Source organism: Camelus bactrianus, chromosome 7, assembly GCF_048773025.1.
Source record: "Camelus bactrianus isolate YW-2024 breed Bactrian camel chromosome 7, ASM4877302v1, whole genome shotgun sequence".
NCBI lineage: Eukaryota > Metazoa > Chordata > Mammalia > Artiodactyla > Camelidae > Camelus > Camelus bactrianus.
In genome coordinates, this window is record NC_133545.1 from 83,544,640 (window position 1) to 83,570,977 (window position 26,338).

The 26,338-nt window shown below is 42.9% G+C and overlaps 2 protein-coding genes and 1 long non-coding RNA gene across 4 annotated transcripts in view; 2 read left to right on the forward strand and 1 right to left on the reverse strand.

Annotated features, from left to right (window-relative positions):
- OGDH (oxoglutarate dehydrogenase) overlaps window positions 1-26,338 on the forward strand; it is a 349,298-nt gene that overhangs the window by 133,631 nt on the left and 189,329 nt on the right. The gene's annotated exons all lie outside the window — the stretch shown is intronic.
- Window positions 1-26,338, reverse strand: part of NUDCD3 (NudC domain containing 3) — an 87,165-nt gene that overhangs the window by 19,558 nt on the left and 41,269 nt on the right. For both annotated transcript variants that reach the window (XM_074367726.1, XM_074367725.1), the window contains exon 3: window positions 16,137-16,269. In XM_074367726.1, coding sequence (XP_074223827.1) covers window positions 16,137-16,269 — 133 coding nt within the window. The remainder of the gene's footprint in view (window positions 1-16,136; window positions 16,270-26,338) is intronic.
- Window positions 17,421-24,140, forward strand: LOC105080538 (uncharacterized). The gene is made up of 3 exons (XR_836362.3): window positions 17,421-19,563; window positions 20,144-20,278; window positions 22,035-24,140. It is a non-coding gene; the product is annotated as an uncharacterized LOC105080538 (long non-coding RNA).

Here is a 26,338-nt window from a genome sequence, read left to right on the forward strand (position 1 = left end):
AGGACCTCCAAAATAGCTCCCTTCCAAAAAAAACAATAGGAACACTGGCAAAAATTGTCAGTATCTTTTTCTGAACTTTGGAAACTAACCGAAGGTTCGCAGGAACCAAGCGAGCATTTGAGCATTTATGCAATAAAAACAACTTCATCTTAGTAAGAACAGTGAGCTTTGTGACATTTTACCTTGCCTTAGACCTATTCTCATTCTCCAGCCCCTTGGTAGCCCACATTCCCAGTGTAGCCTGGCAGCCATCAGAGGGAGTAGAACAGAGCTAGAGCTCTCTCAGAGCTTCATTCCCGAAGAATTGTCATTATTAAATCTGTGTGATGGTTCCCTGAAACATCACTTGCAAGGTTGTCTTTTCCTGACCAGACTCAGAAAAGCCTTTCTCTAGGGAGGTTTACTGAAAACAATTACAAGCAAGTGTTTTAACTTTGCAGTTGACTAAGGTGGTTAAAAAAAAAAAAACAGTTGAAGGTATGGCAGGGACAGAAAAACTAGGTAATATAATGTCCACAGAGGCTTTGAAACACTTGGAAATACTTCTGGGAATCTAGAAGGATACATGCATGTGCAGGGCTGTGTGCATGCTCAGGAAAAACCTCACTCACTGCTGGCTGGCTTTGAGACTGCATAAGCAGGAAGTAAAGGCTAAAGCAGAATTTTCAACTGCTAGGCAAAGTGTTAAAGGCATGCCCTAAAAGGTACATGGAGCCCCTCGGCAACAAGAGATTTACTGGTTCCAAGTGTTTAAGGAAATCTCTGTCTAATCAGCTGACGCTAAGCTCACTGTAGACTTCACTAGCCACATACAATAAAGAATATAGACTTTAGAGAATTAGTTCAGAAAAGTCATTAAGAAAGAACTACATCAACAATCAACAACAATAATAGAGAAAAGGAAAAATCTGAGTTCCAGAGTTGCTGCATTGTTATTTAAATTGCTGCTTTCAACAAAAAAAATCACAAAAGTCACAAAGAAATAAGATATCTAATACACAAGGGAAAAAAAGCAATCAATAAAATCTGTCCCTGAGGAAGCCCAGATACAGACTTAGTAAAAAGTGTATCTACCACCTACTGTAAATATGCTCAAAGAGCTAAAGAAAACCATGTGTAAAGAACTAAAGTATGAGAATGTCTCATAAGCAAAGAATATTAATACAGAAATGATATTTTAAAAAAGAACCAAATACAAATTCTGGAATTCAAAAGTAACTGGGGGGAGGGGGAGGAGGATGAAGTAAAAAATCTACTAGAGCATCTCAAAAGAAAATTTCACCAGTTAGAAGAAGGAATCAGGAACTTTGAAGACAGGTCGACTGAGATTACTCAGTAGGAAACAATGAAAAAATGAGCAGGGCCTCAGAGACCTGAGGGACACCACGAAGCACATCACGACATGCATAGTGGGAGACACAGAAAGAGAAAAGGGCAGAAAGAATGTTTACAACAGTAACGGCTGAAAACTTGTCAAATTTGACCAAAAAATTAATGTACACATTCAAGCAGCTCAATGAACATCAAGTAAAATAAACTCAAAGAGCTCACGACCTAGGTGCATCAAAATCCAACTGTCAGAAAAGCCAAAGACAGAGAGAATCTTGAAAGCAAGAAGAGAAAAGCAACCCACCATATACAAGGGGCCCTCAATGAGAGTAACAGCCAATTTGTCATCAGAAACCCTGGAGGCTAGAAGGCAACAGGATGAAGTATTCAAAGGGCTAAACAAAAGGGGGCAAAAAGCCAACCAAGAATTCTACATCCAGCAATGTTATCCTTCACAAATGAAGGAGAAATTAAGACATTCTCAGATAAACAAAACCTGAGAGAAGTCATCCCTAACAAGCCTATCTTTTCTTGTACAAGTCTTGTAAGAAACACTAAAGGAAGTTCTTCAGGATGAAGTGAGTGGATATTAGATGCTAACTTAAATCCATATATAAAAATACAGAGTGCTGGTAAAGGTAACTAGAAAAGACAGCATCAGTGTATCTTTTGTTTGTTAACTCCTCTTCCCTCATATTTAACTCAAAAGACAACTATATAAACTACATCATAGTGGAGCAGAGAAAAGGAGCTATTATATAGAAGCCAATTTTTAGTGCACACTGACATTAAAATGGTATTAATCTGAAATAGACAACAGTCCCCAGGGGAAACACTAAGAAAATAATTCCAAAAAAAGTTATTTTTTAAAACAAGACAAGGGAATTAAAATACTAAACTAAGGAAAATCTATTTAACACAAAAGAAAGCAGTAACAGAAGAACAAAGGAACAATAAAGAAGAACAAAAAATAAAGATACAATAATACAAACAGTATGGTACTGGTATAATGTCAGACATATAGATCAATGGAATAAAATTAAAAATTCAGTAATTAACACATACATTTACAGTCAGTTAATTTTAGACAAAGGTGCCAAGGCAATTCAATGAGGGAAAGAACAATCTTCTCAACAAATGAGACTGACAACTGGATATCCACATGCAAAAAGGATAAAGTTCAACCACTCCTTCATATCTTATACAAAAATTAACTCAAATGGATAAAAAACCTGTATGGAAGAACTAAAACTATAAAATTCTTTTTAAAGAAGTACAGATATTCATGATCCTGAATCAGGCAATGGTTTCTCAGATATGACCAAAGCACAAGCAACCAAAAAACAGATAAATAAGGCTATCAAAGTTAAAGACTTTTTTGCTTCAAAGGTCACTACCTTTTAAGAAGGTGAAAAGACAAGTCACAGAAAAGGACAAAATATTTGCAAGTTATCTGACAAGAGCATAGTATCTAGAATTAAAAAGAACTTTACAGTTAAACAGTAACAAAAATCCAATTTAAAAGCAGGCAAAGAACTTGCATAGAAGACATAAAAATGGCCAATAAGCACATGAAACGACACTCAACATCATTAGCCATCAGGGAAATGCAAATCAAAACCACACTGCGATGCCACCTCAGTCATCAGGACGGCAACAAGTACAAAACAAAATCAGGACAATAACAAGTGTCGAGGATGTGGAGGAATATGAACCCGCCCACATTTTTAGCTGATGTATAATATGTAAAATGGTGCAAGCACTTTGGAATACAGTTTGGCAGTTTTTCAAAAAGTTAATTATGCAGCTACCATATGACCCAGCAACTCCACCCCTAGGTACATACCCAAGAGAACTGAAAGCAGACGCCCACGTACAGGGGTACAGTGAAAGACTGGGGTGCGAGGTGGGTGCGCAGTGAGGAGTGCAGAGATGCCCCCTCTTCTCCAGCCTCATCCCCGCGACAAGTTCTGAGATGCCAGCAAAGACTCAGTGAGGTGGTTGAAATGTAGGAAGAGAGGTTGAGACCACCTCAGAAAAGATCTCATATTCAGGGAAACGTCCCGTCACAGGCCAGAGGCCACCACCCTGAGGTGCTGATGAGGACCCTACTACAGCAGCCCCCTGAGCCCAAGAACAATACCCAGCAAGCTAAGGAATGTTTCTCTTACTAGATGGTAAAAAAGATAAAGATGCACAAATCACTGTGTGTGGGTATATCCAAAGAACACATCCATTTTTACTAAGCATAATTAAAGTTATATTCAATACGGGAACTGGCTTAAAACCCACAGCCGTTCCCACCAATACCCAAAACCGCCCTCATCCACATAGGACGATTTACAGCAGATGATGAGTACAATCTAAACCATTTTTCTTAAAATTACAATTTTAAAAAATTTAACACTAGTGTCCATTTTCAGCTTCAGTGTTAGCTAATTTTGTTCAATTTCGAGTTCTACCTGTATCTTTTGAACAGCTGCATTTTGGATTGCCTTTATATAATCAAATACAATGGGAGGATGAATTGCAAGTGATAAAATTCATACTGTGTATGGCTGCTGGCTATTAACAAATGAGAGAGGGCCCCAATCACCACAGAGAAGGGCCTTACATGAAGGGAACAAATCATTCCATTTCTGTAACAATTAAACAGGAAACCATTAGTAGAATTCAGACAAAACTCCTCTAATGTGATAAGTAGATTAATGTGGATTATAAGGTAGCAAAGGTTCAAATTAACTGACCCTCGAAGAAGCTCCATCAAAATGCAACCCGCACCCTTGTAATCCTGATTGTATGGCAGAAGCCATGAGAAAAAAAGACATTAATTTCATTACATAAAAATTAGTAAGTTCTGCAAGGAAAAATACCACAAACCAACTCAAAGGATCAATAACAAAATGGAACAATAGATCATATCACAGATAAAGGGCTGATTTTTCTAATATATGAAGAGCTCCTAGAAATCAGGAAGAAAAAGAACAACCTAACAGAACACAAGCAAAAGACATAACCAGTTCCAAGGAAAGGCATATGTAAAAAGATGCTCAACCTCACTCATAAGAGAGAAAGATTCATACTATACCTAGATGCCATTTTTCACTTACACAACTTATAAATTATAAAACCCAAGGGTTTGATGACATACTACTATCAGCAAATTTGTGAAAACCAAGGAATCTTGTACATCATTGGGCGGGACTAAATTAGTACAACCCCTATGGAGGGCAATTTAACAATGCCTATCGAAATCAGAAACACATTTTTATTTGGTTTGGGGATTTTTTTAGAAACACATTTTAATACCGTCTATCTCTGCACTTCATGGAATCTGTTCTCTATGGAACGCATATATACAAAATTAAATTTATTAAAGGGCAGTCATTGCTTTATTGTTTATAATGACAACAACAACAAAAAAGATTGGAAACAACCAAAATGCCAATTAGCAGGGGACCAGTTACCAGGGGACCAGTTGAGTAATCAGTCTGCTGCTTGAAGGGAATACAAGCAGAGACTGGAGCCTTTTGGGGGGCGGGGGTGGAGCGGTTCAGGGCACTTGGCTCTCAGGGTCCTGAGAGCCTGAGCCAAATGGAATGGGAAATCCTAGGTCTACCGAGACTTCACTGGGCAGTCACTGCTGGTTGGCAGGCACTCCTGAGGCACTGAGAGCATGGCAGCAAACACAAGAGACAAAGTCACCCTGGCGGGGCCAACAGTGGGAATGGGAACATATCATCTGTGCCAAAGGTGGGGACGTGATAGTATCTATTCATATTTGATTGTAAATGTATAGAAAATATCTGCCAGAATATCCCAGAAGTGAGTCACATGATGACTGAGGGCAGGGTGGGGGCTGGAATGGGACAGAAGGACAGAAGGAAAGACTTTTCATTGCACATTTTTATACTTTTGAACAGGTAAATGTCCTATGCATTCAAACAGAAAAACTTTTAAACAGATAAATGCACTCTATTAGCCTTTCCTGCTATGGAAGTTTCCTGTAATAAACAGTCTTCCTACATTTTTTCTAAACACCTTCTAAGAAGGGAACAGCATGTTACAGAGCTTTTAGCACAAATTCCGGAAGCTGAATCAAGCTCTAGGGCAAAGCACCACCGTACAAGACGTGCCCAGGGGCCTAGGTGCTGTTCTGGAAGGTTCCCATGGTGAGGCTAGGGATGGCAGGAGGGCCGTGAGCCCACAAGCCAGCAGGACCTCATCAGTCAGTACAGACCACCCACAGTCTCCAAGAGGAAAGAGAATACTTAGAAGGAAATTAATTCACTTGTCATTCAATGTCACCCAGCCATGCCCCTGTGCACAACAATATCATGACATGTTCCACTCAAAAGACGACTGATCAAATAGTGTGGGGTTGGGTGCCAGGTCCTGCTCTCTGCACCACCACCTCACCAGATAGTCGGGCCTCAGCAGTTTACATCTCTGGGAGAGTTTTCCCATCTGCAAAATGAGAGGTTAGACTAAAAATGTCTGGAGTTCAAATTTCCAGTGTTAACTGGATTCAATGAAATGCCAGGTTTACAACCAGCCCCAGCTGACATTAGCAATCACACAAACATCTATGTCCTGGTCTTCTCCCCACTCTATGGCTACACCAAGGAAAGAATGGGGAACTTGGCTGTTTCTCCTAAGCGGTGTAGACAAAGCAAAGAGCATGTTGAAGCAAAGACCTAACTACATTTCACGAATGCATGAGACCAAAGCTTCATATTGGGGGAGGGGTGGAATTAGGTTTATTTATTTGTTTATTTTAATGGAAGCACTGGGGATTGAACCCAGGACCCCAGCCATACTAAGCATGTACTCTACCACTGAGCTATACCCTCCTCCTTCAAAGCTTCATTTTGAGAAGTTTTTCTTTAGATTCACCAGGAAAATTATAAAAACAAAAAACGGCTGAATGTAAAATAAGAACGCTTGAACACACAGCACTGTCCGCATGTACGTATCTGTCCTCCGCTACATCTGAGGGGCAAATCCACTTCTACAGCAAAAAATCAGCAAGGAGTAAAAGAGAGGCAACGTTCTGAGGCCTCAAGCCCCAAGCTGAAGGGGGCCCAGAACCCCGCTCTGTGAACACGCAACGCCTCCCACATCTAACCATTCCCCCCACACGCCCACCCCCTCACACACAGAGCTCCCTACAAACCCAGAACAGCTGAGCTGCTACAATCACAGCTACCATCATGATGACAGCTGATGAGTGCCACAGACAAAAGCCAAAAATAAACACCACTGACAGGTAGCGGTGACAGGTACCTTAGGGAACAGCTGGAAAGGAGCCAGTCCACAAAGAAAAGTGGCAACTCTGACAAATAAACCCTTAGGCCAGCAAAAGCCAAGAGATACAAAATAAACTTATTCCCAAGTTTTAAGTGAGGCATGACTAAAGAAACTGAGAGACCACAAAGGTTTATAGAAGGCTGCAGTAGAAGAGTGGCAAGGAATCTGATCCGATCAAGATGGCGGAGGAGTGGAACCACAAGCTCGCCTCCTCTCACGGTCACAACAATATCACAACTGACTGCTAAACAAACATCAATAAAAAAAGACTGGAACCTAGCAAAACAAGATCTTCTTCAACTGGAAACATAAAGCAGGGCGGTAGGAGGCGCACGCTCACAATATAACTGCCCCATGTGGGCGACTCAAAAGCTGGAGAAAAATTATACTGCAGAGACCCTCCTACAGGAATGAGTTCTGAGCCCCACATCAGGCTCCCCAGCCCGGGGTTCCAGCCTCGGGAATAGAAGCCCCCCTAAAGCACCTGATTTTGAAGGCTAGCAAGGTTTAACTGCAGGAGTTCCATGGGACTGGAGGAAATAGACTTCACTCTCTTGGGAAGCGCACACAGAATCTCTCATGTGCCAGGACCAAGGGCAGAGGCAGCGATTTCATAGGAAGTTGGGCCAGACCTGCCTGCTAGTTTGGGAAGGTCTCCTAGGGAGTTTGGGGGCGGAGGTAGGAGGGCAGCTGTGGCTCACCCTGGGGACAAAAGTTGGTGGCAGACAACTGGAGAGTGTTCATCTACATGAGCTTTCCTGGAGGCTGACATTTTGCTTGGGCCATTGGCACCAAGACCTGGCCCCACCCAACAGCCTGTAGGCTTAAGTGCTGGGATGTCTCAGGCCAAACAACATACTGGGTAGGGATGCAGCCCTGCCCATCAGCAGACTTCCTGAGCCCAAAACCACCTCTAGACATGCCCCTAGATACGGCCCTGCCCACCAGAGGGCCAGGACCTAGCTCCACCCAGCAGTTGTCAGGCACTGACGCCTCCTGCCAGGAGACCCATCAGGGGGCAGATACCAGAAGAGAACAACAATCCCACAGCCTATGGAAGGTGTCTCCAAAAGCAGGCCAGACTCTACACTGGGACCAGCTGGACCCTGGCCCTTAGGTGACAAGAGGGGAGTGCAATGCTGGGACACACAGGACGTCTCATACAGAGGGCCGCTTCCCCAAGGTCGAGAAATGTAAGTAACCTATATAAAAACACAAATAGAAATTTAGACAAAATGAGGTGGCAGAGGAATATGATCCAGGCAAAGGCACAAGATAAAATCCCAGAAGAAGAAATAAGTGATGAGGAGACAGGCAATCTACCCAAGAAAGAGTTCAGAGTAATGACTGTGAAGATGATCAGAGAACTTGGGGGGAGAATGGGTGCACAGAGTGAAGTTTTCAGCAAAGAGTTAAAAAATATAAAGAATACCCAAACAGAGCTGAAGAATACAATTACTGAAATGAATAACACACTAGAAGGAACCAAGACTAGACTAAATGAGGCAGAAGAATGGAACAGTGAGCTGTAAGACAGAGTAGTGGAAACCACTACCGCAGAACAAAGAAAAAAATAATGAAAAGAAATGAGGATAGTTTAAGAGAACTCTGGGACAACATGCAGCACACTAATATTCACATTACAGGGGTTCCAGAAAGAGAAGAGACAGAGAAAGGACCTGAGAAAATATCTGAAGAGATAACAGCTGAAAACTTCCCTAACATGGGAAAGGAAACAGTCACCCAAGTCCAGGAAGCACAGAGTCCCATACAGGATTAACCCAAAGAGGAACACACCAAGGCACACAGTAATCAAATCGACAAAAATTAAAGATAAAAAGAAAAATATTATAACCAGCAAGAGAAAAGCAACAAATAGCACACAAGGGAACTCCCATAAGGTTATCAGCAGACTTTTCAGCAGAAACTCTACAGGCCAGAAGGGAGTGGCACCTACCCAGCAAGGCTCTTGTTCAGATTTGATGGGAGAAATCAAAAGCTTCACAAATAAGCAAAAGCTAAAAGAATTCAGCACCACCAAACCAGCTTACAACAAATATTAAAGGAACTTCTAGAGGTAGAAAAGAAGAGGCCACAACTAGAAACAAGAAAACCACAAAATGGGAAAGCTCACCAGTAAAGGCAAACATACAGAAAAAGTAGGAAATCATTCACACACAGAATAGAGAAGTTGAAAGACAAAAGTAGTAAGATCATCTGTATCCACAATAAGCGGTTAAAGGATACACAAAACAATTAGATGTAAAATATGGTATCAAAACCAGTAATTGTGAGGGAAAGAAAGTACAAATGCAGAATAGCTAAAATGCATTTGAAATTTTAAGACATCAGCAACTTAAAACAATCATGTATATGTTACAGACTTCTATGCCAAAATCTCATGGTAATCACAAACTAAAAATCTGTAAGAGATATACACGGAAAAGAAAGAGGAATCCAAATGTAATGCTGTAGTCATCAAACCACTAGAGAAAAGAACAAAAAGAAGAAAGAAAAAAAGACCTCCAAAACAATTAACAAAATGGCAGTAAAAACATACGTATCAGAAATTACCTTAAATGTAAATGGATTAAACACTCCAACCAAAAGACACAGACTGGTTGAATGGATACAAAAACAGGAGATATATATATATATATGCTGTCTACAAGAGACCCACTTCAGAGCTAGAGACACAGGCTGACAGTGAGGGGATGGAAAAAGATATTCCATGCAAATGGAAAACAAAAGAAAGCTGGAGTAGCAATACTTACATCATAAAAAAGACTTTAAAATGAAGACTGTTACAAGAGACAAAGGAGGACACTACATAATGCTCAAAGGATCAATCCAAGAAGATGTAACAATTGTAAATACAGATGTACCCAACTTAGGAGTTCCTCAATATAAGGCAACAGTTAATAGACAAAGAGAAATCAACAGTAGCACAGTAATAGTGGGGGACACTGACACCCTCCTTACCTCAACGGACAGATCATCCAGGCAGAAAATCAAAAAGGAAATACAGGCCTTAAATGACGCATTAAGACCAGATGGACTTAATTGATATTTATAGAGCATTCTATCCAAAAGCAACAAAATACACATTCTTCTCAAATGCACATGGAACATTCTTGAGGATAGATCACATGCTGGCCCACAAAGCAAACCTCAGTAAATTTAAGAAATCTGAAATCATATCAAGCATCTTTTCTGATCACAACGCTTTGAGATTAGAAATCAACTCCAAGAAAATAACTGCAAAAACCGCAAAAGCATGGAGGCCAAACCATATGCTACTAAGCAACCAATGGATCACTGAAGAAATCAAAGAAGAAATCAAGAAATACTTAGAGACAAGTGAAAATGAAAACACAATGATCCAAAACCTCTGGGACACAGCAAAAGTAGTTCTGAGAGAAGTTTATAGTTATACAAACTTACCTCAGGAAACAAGAACAATCTCAAATAAACAACCTAAATTTAAACCTAAAGCAAGTAGAGAAAGAAGAACAAACAAAACTCAAAGTCAGTAGAAGGAAAGATACCATATAGAGCAGAAATAAATGAAATAGAGACTAAAAAAACAAAAAAGATCAATGAAACTAAAAGCTGGTTCTTTGAAAAGATACATAAAATTAACAAAGCTTTAGTCAGATTCATTAAGAAAAAAAGAGAGAGGGCCCAAATTAATAAAATCAGAAATGAAAAAGAACTTACAACCGACACCACAGAAATACAAGGAATCATTAGAGGATACTATGAGCAACTAAATGCCAACAAAAAGGACAATGTAGAAGAAATGGACAATTTCTTAGAAAGGTACAATTTGGCAAGACTGAACCAGGAAGAAATAGACAATATGAATAGACCAATTACCAGTATTGAAATTGAATCAGTAATTTTAAAACTCCCAACAAAAGTCTAAGACCAGATGGCTTCACAGGCAGACTCTACCAAACATTTAGAGAAGAGTTAACACTTATCCTTCCAAAACTATTCCAAAAAATTGCAGAGGAAGGAATACTGCCAAACTCATTCCATGAGGCCACCATCACCAATACTAAAATACAAAGATATCACAAAAAAAGAAAATTACAGGCCAGTATCACTTATGAATATAGATGCAAAAATCCTCAATGGAATACTAGCAAATCAACTCCAACAATGCATTAAAATGATCATACACTATAATCAAGCGGGATTTACTCCAGGGATGCAAGGATTTTTCAATATCCACAAATCAGTCAATGTGATACATACAGCACATTAACAAACTGAAAAATAAAAACCATATGATCATCTCAATAGATGCAGAAAAAGCTTTTGATAAAATTCAATGTCCATTTATGATAAAAAAAACAAACTCCAGAAAGTGGGTATAGAGGGAATATACCTCAATATAACAAAGGCCATATATGACAAACCCACAGCTTACATCATACTTAATGGTGAAAAGCTAGAAGCATTTCCTCAAAGATCACAAACAAGACAAGGATGCCCATTCTCACCACTTTCATTCAACATAGTTTTGGATGTCCTAGCCATAGCAATCAGAGAAGAAAAAGAAATAAAAAGTATCCAAATTGGAAAAGAAGAAGTAAAACTGTCACTGTTTGCAGATGTCAGGATTCTATGCATAGAATCCTAAAGATGATACCAGAAAACTACTAGAGCTCATCAATGAATTTGGCAAAGTTGCAGGATACAAAATTAATATACAGAAATCAGTTGCATTTCTATACACTAACAATGAAATATCAGAAAAGAAACTAAGGAAATAATCCCACTTACTATTGCATCAAAAATAATAAAATACTTAGGAATAAACCTACCTAAGGAAGCAAAGGACCTGTACTACAATAATTATAAGACATTGATGAAAGAAACTGAAGACACAAACAGACGGAAAGATATACTATGTTCTTGAATTGGAAGAATCAGTATTATTAAAACGGTCATACTACCCAAGGCAACATACAGACTCAATGCAATCCCTATCAAATTACCAATAACATTTTTCACAGAACTGAAACAAAAAAATGTTAAAATTTGTATGGAAACACAAAAGACCCTGAACAGCCAAAACAATCTTGAGAAAGAAGAACAGAGCTGAAGGAATCAAACTCCCTGACTTCAGACTATACTACAGAGCTACAGTAATCAAAACAGTATGGTATTGGCACCAAAACAGACACATAGATCAATGGAACAAGAGAGAAAGTCCAGAAATAAACCCACACACATATGGTCAATTAATCTATGGCAAAGAAGGCAAGAATGCACAAGGGAGAAAAGACAGTCTCTTCAACAAATGGTGCTGGGAAAAGCTACCCGTAAAAGAATGAAATTAGAACATTCTCTAACACCGTATACAAAAATAAACTCAAAATGTATTAAAGACCTAAATGTAAGACCAGATACTATAAAACTCCTAGAGAAAAACATAGGCAGAACTCTCACATAAATCACAGCAATATTTTTTTTGAACCAGCTCCTGGAGTAATAAAAGCAGAAATAAATAAATGGAACCTAATAAAACTTAAAAGCTTTTGCATAACTTAGGATACCATCAACAAAACAAAGAGACAACCTACAGAATGGGAGAAAATATTTGCAAATGATGCAAACGACAAGGGACTAATTTCCAAAATATACAAACAGCTCATACACCTAAATTAAAAAAAAAATCAACCCAATCAAAAAATGGGCAGAAGACCTAAACAGACATCTCTCCAAGGAAGACATCCAGATGGCCAATAGGCACATGAAAAGATGTTCAACATCACTAATTATCAGAGAAATGCAAATCAAACAATATGAGGCATCACCTCACACCAGTCAGAATGGTCATCATTAAAAAGTCTACAAATAATAAATGCTGGAGAGGGTGTGGAAAAAAAGGAATCCTCCTATACTGTTGGTGAGAATGTAGTTTGATGCAGCCATTATGGAAAACATATGGAGATTCCTCAAAAAACTAAAAACAGACATACCTTATGATCCACTAATTCCACTCCTAGGCTTATGTTCAGAGAAAACTATAATTGAAAAGACACATGCACCTCAATATTCACAGCAGCACTATTTACAATAGCCAAGACATGGAAACAATTTAAATGTCCATTGACAGATGCCTGGATAAAGAAAATATGGTACATATATACAATGGAATACTACTCGGCCATAAAAAATAATTAAATAACTCCATTTGCAGCTACATGGATGGACCTGGAGATCATCATTCTAAGTGAAGTAAGCCAGAAAGAGAAAGAAAAATACCATATGATACCATTTATATGTGGAATCTAAAAAAAAGACACAAATGAACTTATGTACAAAATAGAAACAGACTCACAGACATAGAGAACAAACTTATGGTTACCAGGAGGTAAACGGAGTGGGAAGGGATAAATTGGGAGTCAAGATTTGTAGATACTAACTACTATATATAAAACAGAAAAACAACAAGTTTCTACTGTATAGCACAAGGAACTATATTCAATATCTTGTAGTAACCTCAAATGAAAAAGAATATGAAAATGAATATAGGTATGTATATGTATGACTGAAACATTATACTGTGCACCAGAGATTGACACAGCATTGTAAACTGACTATACTTCAATGAAAAAGAACACAAATTTTTTTTAAAAATGACATGGAATCTGAAAGTTACTGAGGTTAAATCTTAAAAGTTCTCATCACACAAACAAACTCCATAATATGGAGAGGACGTTAACCAGACTTACGGTGGTGATCATTTCACAGTATACACAAATATCGAATCATTATATTGTACACCTGAAACTAATATAACGCTGTACGTCAATTATACATCAATTAAAAAAACAAAGAATGGCATGGGGAAAAATCCTACTGGAGAATAAAAAAATTCAACCATGTGGAAAACTAGTAAAAATTTAAGTCAGCAGATGTCACAGAAATGCCAACACCAGATAAATAAATGGCTTAAGTGGAATGTGTTCTTTCAATCCTGGTGTCACGAACATTCAGGCTCATCCAACACAACTTTGAGTGGTGGAAGTGCTGACTCCAGAGCAAGCCAGCCCGGAGAGACTCTGAACCAATCACTCTCCACCGTCTCCTCCTCTGCGTCCGGCCAGTGCCCCGAAGGGCCGTTGGGAAGAAGGGCATGAGCAGTGCGTGGCCCTGAGAAGGCGCTGCACAGTGCTGGCTGAGCTAACAGACTGCCTGTTCATGCTCCACACGGCCCTTGCTACTCCTTGGAACTGCCTGTCGGTGCACCTGTTGCCTGTCACTATCTGAGCCCCACACACGTCGGCTCAAAGGCAGCAATCTTGTCTCAGTCTTGGGGACTGCCACGTGCTCAGTAAATGTCTGATGCAGAAATGAACAAAACCCAGAGCTATTCTTGGAGAAAGCAAGGCCATATGATCCTAGAGGTCATGGCAAGTGCACGTGAGAGCGCCATGGATGTGTCCCTTAGCGTGATGAAAGGAAGACCAGGACCTCAAGCACACTGTCTGCGGCAGAGCAGGATCGTGAGACAGCTGCCCCAGTCAGCAACGGGCACATATGAGATGCCGTTTTCAATGGGAGGATCTTCCGGGTGGCTGTGGAAAGTACAGCAGGGGATGTCAGGCAGCCCGAGTCTCTAAGCCAAAGAAAAAGAACTAGCTTTAGGTTGGGCCTAACACAATTCCTTTCAGAGAAAGCTCCAAAAGTTCATGGACAAGTTAGAAGCCAGACGCTAGATCAGGAAGCTGTCACCTTTTTAGCCAAGTAATGAAGTGTGGTAACCAACACTTCCCATAATTTATTCATCTACATGCAATGTAATTCTACCAAAAAGCAAAATGAAAATCAACACTGAACCCACTAAAACCCTAGAAGGTGCTGGGCAAACTACTCTGACAAGGAAGGTCAGCCTGTACCCACTATGACCTGCCAGAGTCAGAGGGGACGTAGTCATCAGAGGCAGGATTCCGTGGGGATGCCCCCCAGTTACCTGGTCTGACTCGGAGCCTAAAGTCCATCTGGCCAGGGGTCACGGAGCCCTGGTGGACTTCCTGGGACAGGGTGGGAAGAGGGAGAAAGGGAGTAATGAGCAGACAGTGCTGCTCCATCTGACGCTGTCCCCATGGCTCCCTGACCCACATCACACGGAGACATGAAGGCTCAGGGGCTCGTGTCTCTGCTCCCGTCTTCCATGCTGCACAACGAGCTGCATTCACCTGATACCTGCAGGAAGTCCCAGTCTTCAGAGGCTTCCCAGGCCCCACCCAGATTCCTGCGCAGGGCAGGCTTGTTTGGGGCAGAGCCTGGGGAGCCAGGCAGGGACCAGCAGGGCCCTCAGGAAAGGGTGGTGGGATGGGGGTGGCCTGGAGGTGCTCACTCACTGCCCAGAGCCGGGATTTGCACATGAATCCAGACCAGCAGGAGCTGGCACCACTTTACACGGTGGCGGTCATTTCTCAAAAATGCACATGAAACCCAACTTCCATTATACACGCTCTGGGACCTTCTCTTTTAAAGAAGCCAGGAGTTATTCCTCTTTATAAAGTGAGGAGTGGGACACAGGGGAAACAGTATGAGCTTTAGAAGCAGACACACCTGAATCAAAGCATGGCTTTACCAGTGCACTCATTCAGCCAATCATTCCTTCAAAAGCAGCTGAACAGTGCTCACTGTTCCAGGCATAACAAGAATGAGGGAGACGCAATGGTGAATTTTCCATGTCAATTTGGATAATTAAGTAACTTCTCTCAGCCTCAATTTCTCATCTATAAAACATGAAAGATATTACTTTGCAGGTTGTAGTTTCTCGTGACGATTGAAATAAGGAAATGGTTTCTGGCACATACTAGAATTTTTTATATTGGGGATTATAATAACGATGTCCCATTCACATATCATGAGAGGTTTTTTTTTCTTTAAAGTAAGGCCTACCTATTTACAATGAGCTACAATAATGTTATTCTCATGTAAATATCTCTCTCCCACTAAAAGATTAAATTTCTATTCACTCAAGCTCATTAAGATGGAAAAATCAGCTCAAGCTGTGAATGGTACAGCTCTGCACAGCACAGGACTGGAAGTCCACCAGTCACTACAGAACCTGTGGGTCTTTGCTCTACCTCTTGGGACTCCACTTTCTCCATCTGTGAAATGGGTCTAACAACTGCCTTGCCTCCTTTGCAGTGTTTCTGCAGAGACTAAATGCAATAAATGATATGAGAATCTTGCAACTTAAAAAACTAAACAAAGCTCACATGCTATCCATCTAGGGGGCTGAGTTGGGTCTCTTATTTGATGCAGTTAAAAGGGTAGGCTGGGGGATAGGGAGGGGCGCACGTTTGTGACTGAAGAAAAGAAGCAGTTTTCTGTTGGTGGCTCAGCGAGGAGACGAGGGGTAGAAAGGACGGGCCGAGTCAGCTCCAGTGCAGCCCACAGCCTGAAGCCTATGCCCCGAGGAAAGAAGCTGAGCAGAGAAGCTGAACCCCTGGGGTTACCTGCTTGCCCTTCACCACGTGCTTGGGCACGGGCACCTTGAGCTCCAGGTCGGTGTAGTCCTGAGACCAGGTGTAGTTCTCACGCACAGCACCGTTGTAGCTGTCGGGGTTTCTCTGGAACTGCTCCTGTCTCCTGAGAAAGAAGAAGAGACAGATGACAGCCCAGGACCACACGCAGGACAGGAAGGCCACAGGATACCCAGTAACATACTGTCTTAGGGCCTGAAGAAGTTTTACTGAAACGCACTTGTTTTTGCCTTTCAGACTCGCTCTCTGGGAGATTTCCTTTCTGACCCTCCTACTGGGGCCTCCTGGAAAATCAAAGGGAGGAGCCACAGAGAGGATCCTGAGCACAGCACCCTCAAGGTGAGGAGAAGCACCTGCCCAGCACAGTCCACAGTGCAGCCTCCGGGTTTCAGGAAGCTCAGACCAGGCCAGTCCACTCACCAAAGAGCCTCACTAATAAAATCCTGGGGCTTGGGGGTGCCATAAACTACTTGGCAGGGCTTATCTTTTAAAAAAAGCAAAGCAACTTCAGCCTGCAGCTGCTCAGCTTCAATCCTAATCCAACCTCCCAGCCTCCATTTTCTCCTGGTAAATAAATCAAAGCCAAGGCAATGCACTTGACTGCAGGCTTTCTTAAGATGTGAGCAGTGTGCTTATGAGACAGCCTAGAAAACCCAGTCAGCCAAATCCTCCTCTACATGCGTTACCAACTCAGCTCAGATGCAGAGAGCCATAGCCAAGAAGCTGATGTTAAAAAAAAGAGAGAGAAAAAACAATAAAACACCACCATAAAACTTAACAGTGTTAATAACAGTATAAACACCATACAAAAATAATGGACTCTAAACGAGTCCATTACAGTGCGTTTGAGATCTAAATTAAAGACAGAAACCTAGTCGCAGAGGAGACAACAACACCTATGAGCAAGGACATCTCACAGCAGGTGCAGCTCGGCCACCTTCTGCCCTCGGGGAGCCCAGCAGATGCACCTGGAGGGAGAGGCTGACGGACAAGACTCCACTCACTGTGTGTCTGCATCTGTGCAGGTGAAAACACCTGGGGAAGGGTCGAGAACACATGTACCCTATCAGCCCCTCATCTCTGGTCAGGAGGGGTCAGGAGTAGTGGTTAATGAGGACACATATTTTCCAGCTAAAGTTTTAAGCCAAGAACATGTTTACTTCCCGTGGGTACGACATACACACTTTATATTGTATATACCGTGAGGCTGGGCCTCCATCAGAGACCAGGCTCTCTGGGCTGGTAAAATGGCGACTGTTATGGGCTGAACTGTGTCCTTGAAAATTAATATGTTGGAAATCATAACCCTGAGCACCTCAGAACATGCCTTATTTGGAGACAGGGTCTACAGAGATGTAATCCAGTTAGAATGAGGTCATCAGGGTGAACCCTGATCCAACGTGACTGTTTCCTTAAAGGGAGCAAGATCTAGACACAAAGGCAGACATCACAGAGGGAAAATGTGAAGAGACACGGGGGAAAGATGGTCCCCTGGTGACGGCAATGCAGCTGGAAGCCAAGGAACGCCAAGGACTGTCAGCCATCCCCGAAGCTGGAAGAGGCAAGGAAAGATTCAGCGTCTCTAAGGGAGTGCAGCCCTGGGACACCCTGACCTTGGAATTATGCCTCCACCGCCACAGGAAGTTGAATTTCTGTTGATCTAAGCCACCCAACTTGTAGCAGTTTAGGCCAGGAGTAGGGCTAGGCACTAACCAATCAGAACAGATGCCAGCTCCAACTACCCACTCGGGCCGGCCAGGGAGGGATGGCAGGCCCCTGTGAGACCGAGAGCCACAGAGAGAACAGGGTGGGGCAAAGGGGACAGGAACGGTCAGAGCCTGGACACAGGGTAGTCAGGGTAAGCTTGATGTGGATGCCACCAATCCAAGTGTTTACAAAGACTTTTCAGCAAAAAGAGGAAAGGTTTCAACATACTACAAAACTGACAGAGTATGCAGTTTTTGTGTATGGTATAGGTTCACTTTTCTAAGAAAACCCTGTGTGTGTGCACGCGTGTGTGTGTGTGTGTGTAAAAGGACACCCATTAAGTCTCTCTGTCTCTGGGTAGCAGGGTAACAAGCAGTTTGACTTGGTTTTTTGTATCTTTAGGTATTATCCAAATTCCCTACAACATGTAGACATTTTATCATCAAGAGAAAAAAAGCTCTTTGAGAACACATGGAGAGGAGATGGTGATCCGCCCTGTGGCCCTCACCCCTGGGGGCTCTCCAGTGGCCAGGCCAGCCTGCTTGCGTCCTGAGCCCCTGAAACAGGTGCTAGAGGATGGGGTGGCCAAGACCTCCATGTCCCTGACCCACAGGCTTCCTCCCCACTTCAGCACCTCCTGCAGCGGAAAAGCTCACATCTGACGGATACTAGAATGTGCTGAGAATCCCTCCAACGAGCACTAAGTAACAGGAAGGAGCCGGGAGGAGCCCTGACCCTCCCCTCACAGCCTTCTCCGTATGGCCTTCTGAACTGTGTGTGTATGTCACCTGTTTGAAATCAAACTTATAAAAATGTAAGTAAAATACCTACACACAAAATTAAAGCCACCACGGCCTGGCACTTGGCAAAGATTAAGAAATAAACCTAAAGACCCCTCAAAGTGGGGGGACAGCTACTTGGCTAAGCCCTTATCAGCTGGTTTCCACATGGCCCCTCGCACCAGGACAGACAGCAGACTAGCAGATGATGGGAGATGCCACAAGGTCACACGTCCTCAAGGGGACACCCTCCACTCCACGGGTGGCTGTGCTGAAGGAACTCCCCCAGAGCTGGCATTCTCTGAGGGGCCCTGGTCACTCAGCACTGCAGGTGGGCAGCTCTGTAGGTACTCACCCCCACTCACCCTGCAGAGACCTGCAGCCTCTTCCCAGCCGAGCCAGGAGAGTCACTCCCAGCACAGACCAGCAAGCTCTTGGGTGTTTTAACACTCAAAATCCACATCCTCTTTAAATAAAGTTGATTATTTCCAGCCAACAGTGTGAAAAAATAAGCCCCCTGTCATGTACAGGTGCTCTTGGCCCCCGCCCTCACTGTGTCATTCCTGACCAGCCTGCAGCCACATCCCAGCGGCTGCTGGCCAGCACCCAGGGTGAAAAGGGGGGCAGGAGGGCGGGGGAGCGGGAAGGGAGAGAGGAGGAGCGTGAGTCAGCAGCCAGGGTGCAGACTGGGGAGCAGGCCTCACTGCAGCGCCCACGTCTGAGGAGCAGGATCAGCCCAGATAACAGGTTGTAACCGTGTTAGAAGAAAAGCCAGGCCCTGTGTCTCCCAGGGACAGGCTCTGCTGAGCAGGCGCCCACAGTCAGTATCACCTGCACAGGTGGGAGACGAGCTCAGGTCCCCGCACTGCGGCGGCGTGGGAACCAGAGGGCCGGTTCAGAACAGCCAGTGGCAAGTAAGTATGAGAAGTAGTGGATAAAAGGGTCACAGCCCCCAAATAAAGGCTTTTGTGCAGCAGGCTAGAGCCCACACAGGGAATGGGTTATAATTCCCTTCCCAGGTTTCTAGAGTAAGAGGTGTTTTCTCCTCAAAGTGTAGACAGGGGCTAGCCAGCGCTCACCAGGTTCCTGGAGCCAGGAAAGACCTGCTTCCACCCTGAGAACATCCTGCCTCCAAACACTCACACCTGCCTCTCAAGATCTAAGGCAAAGGCCACCTCTCTGCGGTCCTCGGCCGTGCCCAGCTCTGGCCACACCTCCCCGCCCACCTATAGACCCCACTGCCGCTGCACCCAGTGGGAGGGACCAGGGCTTGTGCATGCACAAGCAAGCACGTGGTGTGCATGAGTATGCCGTGTGAACGTGTGTGCTGTGTGTGTGTGCTGCAAGCGTGCGTGGTGTCTATGTGTAGCATGCGTCTGCATGATGTGGGAGCACTTCCACGTGCACGTCTGTATATGTGCATGTGTGATGTGAGCCTGTGTATGGTGTGTATAAGGCAGTTAATAGGCAGTGGCTCATTCTCTCCCTTCACAGACCAGCTCCGTTTTTCTTACGGACTTCCTTCCCTTCTCCGATTCCACCATATCCCACACCTGGATGGGAGCCACAGCTGTTTGGAAATACAGTGATACTTCTTCTGGATTTCTGCATTTCCCAAGCTACATAAAGGTGAGCATTGTTATCATAACACTTGCCCACCTTGGAGACCCAAATCCCAGCTTCAGAAGCCTGGCACCAATCGCGCCCTCCCGGAAGCAGGGCCGTGGGCAGTGTTCTCAGCACTGCGATGTGACTGGCGGTGCCTGGATCCCCAGCTGCTGTGACTATCTGGGAAGGTCACATCATACCAAGTCACACCTCACCTCTGCAGCTTAGAAAGGAAAGGGTCAGACGGCAGCATGTAGCCACGTGGCCCGCCCAGATGGGGCTCTACACCAGGTGAGCCCACCATCCTCACCAGCTTCCTGCTACCAGGAGAGGGGACCTCCCTTCCCAGCAGCTCCTCCTCATCCTGCCGAGTCTCCTCTGGGGCTCCCCACCTGCAGAGGTGCCTTTCCAGTACCCATATCTTCCCAGCTCCTCCAGCAATAGGAGCCAACGCCACCAGGCCCCACACATGGGGCTCAAAGCCCTCCACACAGGGCCCCAGTGGTCACTGAAAACATCACTGTATTCATAGCATTCAAGGAACAAGGTCAATCCCATGTCACTGGGCATGACTGTGAGACCTGGAGCAGGCATGGCATTCCAGCCCCTGGTCCTCGACCACAAAAACGGGAACACTGACATCCCTGTCCCAAAGGATGGCCAAGAGGAGTAAGCAAGACAAACACGTAAAATGACGAAAATGGGGACCTTCTCAGAGTCAGCACCCTCCTCATGCGCGGTCAATGCCCTCTTCAATGGTTTCCCACCCAGTGAGCAAGTCTCATTAGGCAGCTTTTATGAGTAACAGGTGATTCTTGAACCACTGGGACACTTAGGGAGACAGGTTATGCATTTTGCCTAATAAATCTACACTTTTACCCTTGAGTTCTTTTTTAAAAATCTAGCATCAATATGTACTGGAAATATCTCTGCCAGTTATAAAATTCTGGTTTTTGAAGTGAAAAAAAAAAGTGAATGAAGGGCCGCAAATGGCAGAATATTCCACTTTGTGTTGTATTCCACTGCATATATATGTATGATGTGCACTTAGGATGCCTCCGTATCTTGGCAATTATAAACAATGTCGCTGTTAATAGCAGGGTGTATGTATCTTTTCGAATTAATTCTTATTTTGTGGTTGGCTTTATTCCTTTGATAACTATGTAAGTTTAAAAAGCTAAAGCTCTAAAAGTTCTTAGAAACAATGAACAGTACATATATGTAAATTTAAAAAATATGTGCAGTAAAAAAAAAAAAATCTATCAAGCCATGAAAGACATGGACGAAACTTAAAAGACATATTACTAAACGAAAGAAGACAGTCTTAAAAGGCTACAAACTGTACGATTCCAACCAAATGACATTCTGGAAAAGGCAAAGCTACAGAAACAATAAAAAGATTGTGGCTGCCAGGGGTTTGGGGAGAGGGAGGTAGGGAGGAATGAAAAGATGGAGCACAAGGGATTTGGGGCAGTGAAATTACTCTGTATGACACTATAGTGGTGGCTCCATGTCATTATGCATTTGTCAAAACCCACAGAATGTACAACATCAAAAGTGAACCCTAATGTAAAGTATGGACTTTGGTTGATAATAATGTGTCCATGATGGTTCATTGATTGTACCATATACGCCACACTGATGAGGGATGTTGAGGGTAGGGGTGAACATACGTGTGGGTGGGGAGGGCTACGTGCAAACTCTCTGTATTTTCTGCTCAATTCTGCTGTGAACCTGAAACTCCTCTAAAAGAAGTCTTTTTTTTTTTTAAATCTAGCATCAATAATTTTATCTATACTGGTATCACCAGTGTAGCTTCTGCCACCGACTGGTCTCCCCATTCAGCAGAGGGCCTGCCTCACCAACAGGACCAGAGGCTCCAGAGAGGTAGCCAGGCCCCAGCTGGCCTGAGCTTTACTGCCCCTTCAGTGCGAAGATCCACTCAAAGCAAGGAGGGTCCCATGGAAGGGACACGAGTCCCCAAAGGACTCCGGCTGGCCAAAGATGGGACAAACTGAGCATCAAAAAGAATAATGTCCACAATGGCCTGAACCACATGACATGTTTAAAGGTCTATCAGCTCATAAAACAAAACCCCAGTGGTCACCTTTGGTGACCAGAGTACAGCACAGTCTGAAAAGTAATAAATAAAATGCTTCTACAGGAAGTGGAATTTCAGAAAAGCCAAGTCCCTCTATAAGGCTTCCACATAATACAGGAAGGTGTAACAGGATGAGAACATCACCATTTTGTAACCTACAGTGGAAACACACGTCTCGGCAGCATTCCTTCACGCATGCTGAGTGCCAGGTGAAAGGCTGATGGGAGCCTACCCAGGGGAGGAGCTGGAACACCACCAACATCCACAACGGCCAGATACCAGGCACCTCCTGAGAGCGCCTCACCTTTGTGAAGTTCTGTCCCAGCGCTGAGCCTTAAATCCATTCCATTCCACAGGTCTAACCCCCAGATTACAGGGAGTACGAGAGGAGAGAGTATGTTCATTGACATATGAACATAAACCCAGGCAAGTCCAGAATTTGGAAAATTATAATAGACAAAGTTCCACGTTTCTTTACAAATAAATGGCATAAGATAAAAAAAGAGAAGGGGAATTAATCTAAATTAAGAGACTTAGAAGATGTCTAGCAACTAAATGTAATGTTTGGACCCACCGGAATGCTAATTTGAAAAAACCAACTGTAAGAAGACATTTTGAGACAATCAGGAACAAGTACACACAGACTGGGCATTAGATGAGTAGAGGGAATCATAAATGTACAAGTTATGCTAATTACATAAAGTTTAAGGAAGGCTCAGTTTAATTTTAAAAAGTCTTACAAGAAGTGTACTTTGAACATGTGCTTTTAACGTTTTAAAATTAATTCTGTAGCACAGCTGAAAATACAAGATAAATTCTATATTTACCTAAAATAAATGAGGCAAGGTGCTTGGAGTCTCATAATACGGCCACGAATCATTTGACAGGTGTTTACGCAAATTTAGGAAACATCTTTGACAACCTGTATCAGATGGTCAATCAACAAACACGATCAGTATGTACTATAAATTCTCCTAATTAACTAATCACATAAGTTGGTTATAGCAAGACTTTTTCTTAAATCTTGTTAATTATTTTAACAAGGGAAAGAGGCATTCCAATTTTCTGCAAGCATATAAATGTGAAATATACATTTTAAAACAAAACTTAAGATAATCTACTCCACAAATATGCTGAATTCGTAGTCTTTAACCCAATTTTCTATTCCTAGTCCTCCTAGTTCTGTTTTTCAGAAGTTATGACCAGCTCTACTACTTCAATTCCCAAGAGTCTTCTCAATAGGGAAATACAAGCATGCCTCAGAGATAGTGCAGGCCCGGTCCCAGACCACCACAACAAAGCGAGGCGCATGAATGTTTTTGGTTTCCCAGTGCATATAAAAGTTGTATGTAGTCTACACTACACTGTACTCTATCAAGTGTGTGACAGCACTATGTCTAAAAACACATGTACATACCTAATTTAAAAATACTTTATTGCTGGCGGGGAGGGTATAGCTCAGTGGTAGAGTTCTTGCTTAGCATGCATGAGGTCCTGGGTTTAATCCCCAATACCTCCATTAAAATAAATAAATAAACAAACAAACAGACAGACAGACAGACAAATAAATAAGAACCTAATTACCTTCCCCCAAAAAAATTTTTAAAAAATACTTTATTGCTAAAAAATGCTAACCATCATGTGAGCCTTCAGAGTCATATCTTTTTGCTGGTGGAGGGTCTTACCTCGACACTGATGGCTGCTGACTGATCAGGGTGGCGGATGCTGAAGGAAGGGGTGGCTGTGGCAATTTCTTCAAATAAAATAATGAAGTCTGCTGCATCCATTGACTACTCTTCTTTTCATGAACAATTCCTCTAGCAAGTGATGCTATTTGATTGCATTTTACCTACAGCAGAACTTCCTTCCAAATTGGAGTCAATCCTCTCAACCCCTGCTGCCGCTTCATCAACTAAGCTTATGTACTTTGTTGTCATTTCAACCATCTTCACAGCATCTGCTTCCATCTCAAGAAATCACTTTTACTCATCCGTAAGAAGCAACTCCTCATCCATTAAAAGCCTTACAACTCTAACAAATACAATAATAATGAAAAAGTTTGAAATACTGAGAGAATTACCAAAATGTGACAGAGAGACATGAAGTGAACAAATGCTGCTGGAGAATTGCCACCTGCTTGATGCAGGGTTGTCACAGACCTTCAATTTGTTAAAAAAAACAAACAAACAAACTCAGTACCTGTCAAACACAATAAAGGAAGGCACAATAATATAACGTATTGCTTGTAATTAGACCCAAGAAAACAACACTCAAACTTCTAGGAGCTACACATCAAAGGGGATACACTCAGCAACACAGCCATCTGTCAGAGGCAGAGAACCTGTGGAGGCAGGGTAACATGAGAAGAGGTCCAGTTGGCAGTTAGGGGATCAAACAGAAACCAAAACAGATGCGTGTGTGAGAACCGAGCGCTGCCACACACTCACCACAGATGCAGACTGGAAGCCACACCTCGCTGTGCCATCCACAGGCCTCAGCTCTCGCCCCCTGCCTGCGTTAGCACCAACTTTTCATGACTGCAACTTTGCCAAAGAATCCCCAACTTTTCCACGGTTGTACACTCACCCCTCCATTTACACCTAGCCTCTGAATCCACCCTCAAAATGTAGTCTTGCAGTTTCCACCAATTCTGACTCACCTCGCCCAGTCGATAATCAAGACCCACATCCCTATCCAGAAGGAACCCTACTTTAAAATGACACCTGCACCCCAATGTTCATAGCAGCCCTATTTACAATAGTCAAGACATGGAAACAGCCTAAATGTCCATCAACAGATGACTGGATAAAGAAGAGGTGGTATATTTATACAATGGAATACTATTCAGCCATAAAAATAATGCCATTTGCAGCAACATGGATGTTCCTGGAGAATGTCATTCTAAGTGAAGTAAACCAGAAAGAGAAAGAAAAATACCATATGAGATCACTCATATATGGAATCTAAAATAAAAAAACAAATACAAAACAGAAACAGACTCATAGACATAGAATATAAACTTGTGGTTGCCAAGGGGGTAGTGGGTGGGAAGGGATAGACTGGGATTTCAAAATGTAGAATAGATAAACAAGATTATACTGTATAGCACAGGGAAATATATACAAAATCCTGTAGCTCACAGCAAAAAAAATGTGACAACGAATATACATATGTTCATGTATAACTGAAAAATTGTGCTCTACACTGGAATTTGACACAACATTGTAAAATGACTATTACTCAATAAAAAAAAAGTAAAAAAAAAAAAAAAAAAAAAAAAGACCCATGTCCCAAAGTCTCACTTTGAAAGGCCCACCTTATATCAAACTTCCAATACTCTAGTTCTGGCCTTACCAGCCCCCTCTGAGAGGCTGCCAGACCTTTGGAGGGGATGCTGTCTCTTAAGAGGTGAACAATTCTCAGCTGTCTTATCAACAGATGATGTGGTGGTCTCTGGGCTGCTGAATGCAAGCAAGCGACATGCAGATCGGGACACAGCAGGGTGTCTCTGAACCCATGGGGTCTGCTCTTTCTGATGTCAACATCCCATAATTAGTGAATTTCATCAAGGCCTGCTTCAAGTGGTCCAAGGCTTGATGAATGAAAAGTACCACATCAGAGGAGAGAGACTGGCACTACTTTAACAGTAAAAATGGAAAATACAGGAAAGAAGGAAACTTGGGAGGGCTGGTAGGCCTTCCCTGAGCCCAAGCAGGGGAGCAGTGAAAGTGTCAGGGTGTGGGGCAAGCCTCAGGCCATAAAATCTGCTGTCCTGGTAACAAAACGAATCAGTTAATGACACTGCCACTCAGTATCAAAGAGTTTACAGCCCAATGGGGGAAATGCATGTACCCAGCCGAAGATGAAAGGTGCAAAGTGTTAGCTGCCAGCAGCCAGGCTGCCGGGTACTGGCAAGCGCTGAGGGACTTTGGGAGGGGAGGTACTTGGGCAGGAGGCACGTGGACACACACATGGAGGCA